Source organism: Mastomys coucha, chromosome X, assembly GCF_008632895.1.
Source record: "Mastomys coucha isolate ucsf_1 chromosome X, UCSF_Mcou_1, whole genome shotgun sequence".
NCBI lineage: Eukaryota > Metazoa > Chordata > Mammalia > Rodentia > Muridae > Mastomys > Mastomys coucha.
The window spans coordinates 156,332,771-156,337,757 of record NC_045030.1 but is presented as its reverse complement, the minus strand read 5'-3'; the positions used below and the strand labels follow the sequence as shown (position 1 = coordinate 156,337,757).

General features: G+C 41.6%; 1 protein-coding gene across 1 annotated transcript in view; it reads right to left on the bottom strand.

The window, feature by feature from the left end:
• Positions 1 to 4,987, bottom strand: part of Ctps2 (CTP synthase 2) — a 122,242-nt gene that overhangs the window by 87,403 nt on the left and 29,852 nt on the right. The window contains 2 exon segments of the mRNA XM_031384074.1: positions 977 to 1,109; positions 3,855 to 4,006. Of these exon segments, the coding sequence (XP_031239934.1) occupies positions 977 to 1,109; positions 3,855 to 4,006 (285 nt within the window).

Here is a 4,987-nt window from a genome sequence, read left to right as displayed (position 1 = left end):
CATTTGAGGAAGGCCTCTGGGAAGCTGATGCTTGCCTTTGTCCAGATTCCATCCCATAGTACTCGTCCATCTGCCAATCCTCCGTCATATCATAAATCCTACAAGGCTAGGACTATATGTTGAGCCCTGTCAACCCTCTGTTCAACTTTTCATACAGTGGTTGGACTTCACAATCTGTCTCTTTGGGGGGGGGTTATAAATTGTGTTTGTTTTGCAGAGCTGGGGATAGAACCCAGGGCCTGGATCATGCTAAGCCACATCCCCAACTGTGGTGCTTTGAGGGAGAATGGCCCCCATAGGTGCATATGTTTGAATGTTAGATCCCTAGTTGATGGAAAATTTTGAGAAGGATTAAGAGGTGTTGTCTTATTGGAGGAGGTGTGTCCCGGGGATGGGTTTTGAGGTCTCAAAATGTTCCTCTCTGCCTGCAACTTGTGGATAAGATGTGAGCTCTCAGCTACTTCTCCCCGCCCACCCACCTGCCTGCCTGCCACCATGCTCCAGCCATGAGAATGAACCAACCCTCCGAAACTGTAAGCAAGCCTCCAGTTAACGTAAGAGTTGCCTTGGCCATGGTGTTTCCTCAGAGCAACAGAAGAGTAAATTGTGTTTATCTGTTTTGCAGTGCAAGGGAAGGAACCTAGGGTCTTGATCATGCTAAATAAGCAGTCCAGCACTGAGCCACAACCCAGCCCAACCTGAATCTTTAGAATACAAAATACTGGAGTGACAGAACTATCTACAAGAGGGCTGGAGAAATGGTTCAGCAGTTAAGAGCACCTGTGGCTGGGTTCCTAGCACTCATGTCCGGTGGCTCACACCCACCTGTATCTCCAGCACCAGGGAGATCCAATGCCTTTGGCATCCCATTTGTACTTGAACTCACATGTATATACCCACAGACACATACACAGGCAAACATACACAGAACTAAAAATAAATTAATGAGATAGCTAGAAGAGCAGGCTGGACTCACCATCAGGTTCAACTTATGGTTGACGGCCATGGCTGAGTGTTCCAGTGCTTTAAACACAGAGGCGTAGCAATCCCTGAGTTTGGTGTATTTACCAACCAGGGCTATGGAACATATTTTCTGCAATCTTTCATACCTTAGAGGGAAAAGAAATTCAAAGTCCATATGTACACTATGAAACATCGCAAGCAACAACGTGGCCACTGCTCTTATTCCAAGGTAGTTTTCAGAACCTTAGGCTGAGACAAGACACTCGGTGTACTTGACTCAAATCTCTCCTCCAACAACCCAACATCTGGGCATCAAACAGATTTTAAAGGCATAAGAAGCGCTGGGGAGATGGCTGTTTGTGAAGCGTTTGACACGTAAGGATAAGAACCTGAGCTCTTATCTCCAGAAACCATCAAAAATAAAGCTAGGCCCAGTAACCCAGCATTCCTATGAGGAGATAGGAGGTGGAGCAAGAGCTTTCCCAGCAACTGTCTTCTGTCTTCACATGTAAATGATGACACCAAATGTGCGCATATGACTGCACACAAATTAAGAAACAAAATTTATTAGAAACCCCAAGAATCCTCAATGTTGGCTAATAAACAGGTACAGATACAAATCTCAAATATAAGATAGCTATCTTAGCCAGGTGGTGGTGGTGCACGCCTTTAATCCCAGCACTTGGGAGGCAGAGGCAGGTGGATTTCTGAGTTCGAGGCCAGCCTAGTCTACAGAGTGAGTTCCAGGGTAGCCAGGGCTACACAGAGAAACCCTGTCTTGAAAAACCAAAAACCAAAAAAAGATAGCTATCTTATAAACTCTGAGCTGTTCATGCATTAGATTCCAGAGTGACTTTATCTAAGAATATACAATGTACTTGTCAACAGGAAACATGCCAGTGTGTTTTAAGGTGACACTGTATAAGAAAATGCATTCAAAGTTGTCTACATTTAAAATTGTAACATTCCCTTCCAAAGTCTGGTTATTTGCGACATGTGAAGAATAGTGTTAACAGAATTATTTAAAACATTATAAGCCATCTAGATCACTTTAATGAGAAAATTCCATTCTACAAAAGATACTCAATCACATGTCACAACTACAGACACAATTTTCAGTGTTGCTTTTGTCTAGAAATATGTTCAGAGAACATGAGAAATATGGTGGTCAGATCTTAGGTATGCCAATGATGTTGTAGAGCTTTGGGCCAAGTTCTTGCCCCAACCAATGAGGTGAAATGTTACCAGAAGGAAGTAGCCCCTTTTCATATCTCCATCTGCAGTGTAGGCAAAAAAAAAAAAAATAGCAAAGACAGACTGGGAGATGGGGTTGGGACTTAGTGAATGAAACACTTGCAATTATGAGAACTCATGTAAATACAGGATGGGTGGAGTGGCCCAGCCATAGTCCTGGTGCAAGGAAGGTAAAAATGGGTTCTCCAGGACAAGCAGGCTAGCCAAGGGAGCTGAAGCAGTAAGCTCCAGAATCAGCAAGAGACCTGTCTCAATATATAAGGTGGAGATATTAAAGAAGATACCCGGTGTCAACCTTGGACCTCCTCATGCATGTATACTTGAAATTCTGGGTTCAATCCTCAGAAGAAAAAAAAAAAACTCTCCGGGCATGAAAGCTCATGCCTATAATCCCAGCATTTGGAGGCAGAAGTATCTCTCTGAGTTTGATGCCAGCCTGGCCTTAAGACCATGACTTTTAAAAAAATCACCAAGAACCATACAAACTGAGTATAGCGGCACACACTTTAAATCCCAGCACTCCGGAGACAGTGGCAAGCAGATATCTGAGGTTAAGGCCACCTTGGTCTACAGTGAGTTCCATAACAGAGTTACATAGAGAAACCCTTCCTGGAAAAACAAAAAACCACCAACAACAAAGACTTTATTAAAATAACCTTATCTTTGCTGATACAATTAAGGATCCAAAGGAAGGAGAGACTATCAATGCCCTAAAGGTTATCTTTTAATTGATGTGCACAGTGTGTGTGCACAAAATAAATTAATATAATTTTAAAATAAGGGTTTTTTTATAACATTCAACTATTTAATGGGAGCTGGGCACGGTGGTGGATACTTATAGAATCCCAGGACTCTAGAGGCAGAAGCAGGAGTTCAAGGCCAGTCTGGGCTGCATAAGACTATCCCTAAACTAACCAAAACAAAAAACAGATCACCAACAGATAGTAATGGCAGAGCCAGAACTTCCCATTTAAAGGATCTTCTTTAAGAAATGTTAGCCATATCTTAAATAAACAACAACTGTGGAACATTTACAACTATGAATTAGGCTAGGGATGTGGCTTAGCAACAGAGTACTTGCCAACATGTACAAGGCCTTGAGTTCTGGCCCCAAGACTGAAAAAAGAAAAAAGTAGAGGAAATATTCAGCAAATAAAAAGAAAATCAGCACATAAATAAAAATACTTTGAGAACTAAAAATGTTCCTTTGAGAATCCAAATCCCTCTAACTCATTTGGGTTTAAGTACAGCAAAGTTAATGGCTCCAGAAATCTTCAAAGAATACAGAGAAATACTCTAACAACAGATATACATCCACATCAAAACATACACATACAAAATTCTAAACAAGTGGTCCTTTAAAGTAGGTCTTACTTCCACCTCTAGGCCCAGGAATTATTAATGATTACATAAAGAGGCCAGGGCCATTAGTGAAGTACTTGCCACAAAAGCATGAGAAACTCAGTTCAAAGCCACAGAACACCAGAAGCTGTAGTATGCTCGTCTTTAATACAACAGTCCTATTTGCTATTCGTTTATAAAGACTGGGTCTGGAGAGAATTAGGAAACGATTTTTTAGAAATCCTATCTATGTTAAAATTATTTTTTTTTTTACCTACAGAATTCCTTTCACATACCTGTCAGCCATGGCTTTCCACTTGAAAAGCAAATTACTTGAACAATCATTGATGGGCAGGTCCAATCTCTCTTGAAAATATTTAACCACGCCTTGCTCCTCCAAAAGGAGAGGCACTCGGTAGATGGAAGAAACATCATGGATACAGATGACCTGATCAATGATAATAAAACATCTTCCTTAATACACCACTGGAATAAGACAAAACTCAAGAGACTGTTTATAAAGCCAATGGGGAGGCCTGGTGGGGTTGGGGTGGGGTGGGGACATCCTCTTGGAGACAGAGAAGAAGGAATGGGATGAGGAACAGTCAGAGGGTAGACTGGGATTGGGATAATGACTGCACTGTAAAAAAAAAAGATAATCAAAAAAATTAATTTAAAATTCTAAAAAAAGCAAGACCATAATAAATGCAAGGCCAGCCTCAGGTATACAGCAAGACACAATTTTAAAAAGAAAGGAAAGGTTCGGGGGGGAGGGGGCGAGGAAGAAGGGAGAGGGAGAGAGAGGGAAAGGGAGATAGGGAGGGAGAGGGAGAAGGAACACAATGGTGTTCAGTTTTAACTGTCAGCTTTCTACAACCTATAGTCTACAGTCACTTTCGGAGTCTTAGCTAAGAATTGTCTAGATGAAATTGGCCTTTGAGCATGTCTATTTCATTAACTGACACGGGAAGATCCAGCCTAAAACTGGGCGGCACTCTTCTGGGTTTGGATACAAGACCACATAAAAGAAGAGAAAGTGAGCTGAGCAGTAGGCACATATATATTACTTCATTTCTCTCTGTTTTTGAGTCTGGATGTGATGTGACTAGCTGCTTCAAATCCTTCTGCTTTAACTTCCCAAAACTGACTGACTATAATGTAACCTAGAACCATAGATTTAAAACCCCTTTCCCCTTAAGCTGTTTTTGGCAGTCTTTTATTACAGGAAGAGAAAGGAAACTAGGACGGCTAGATATACAGCTTAGTTGGCAGATGCTTGCCTAGCATACATGAAGACCTTGGGTTTCACTCCCAGCACCACATAAAACCCAGCATGGTGGCACACACTTGGGAAGTAATGACAGGAGGATCAGAATTCCAAGATCATCCTCAGCTAATTCAAAGTTAGCCTGGACTTTCATGAAAAAAA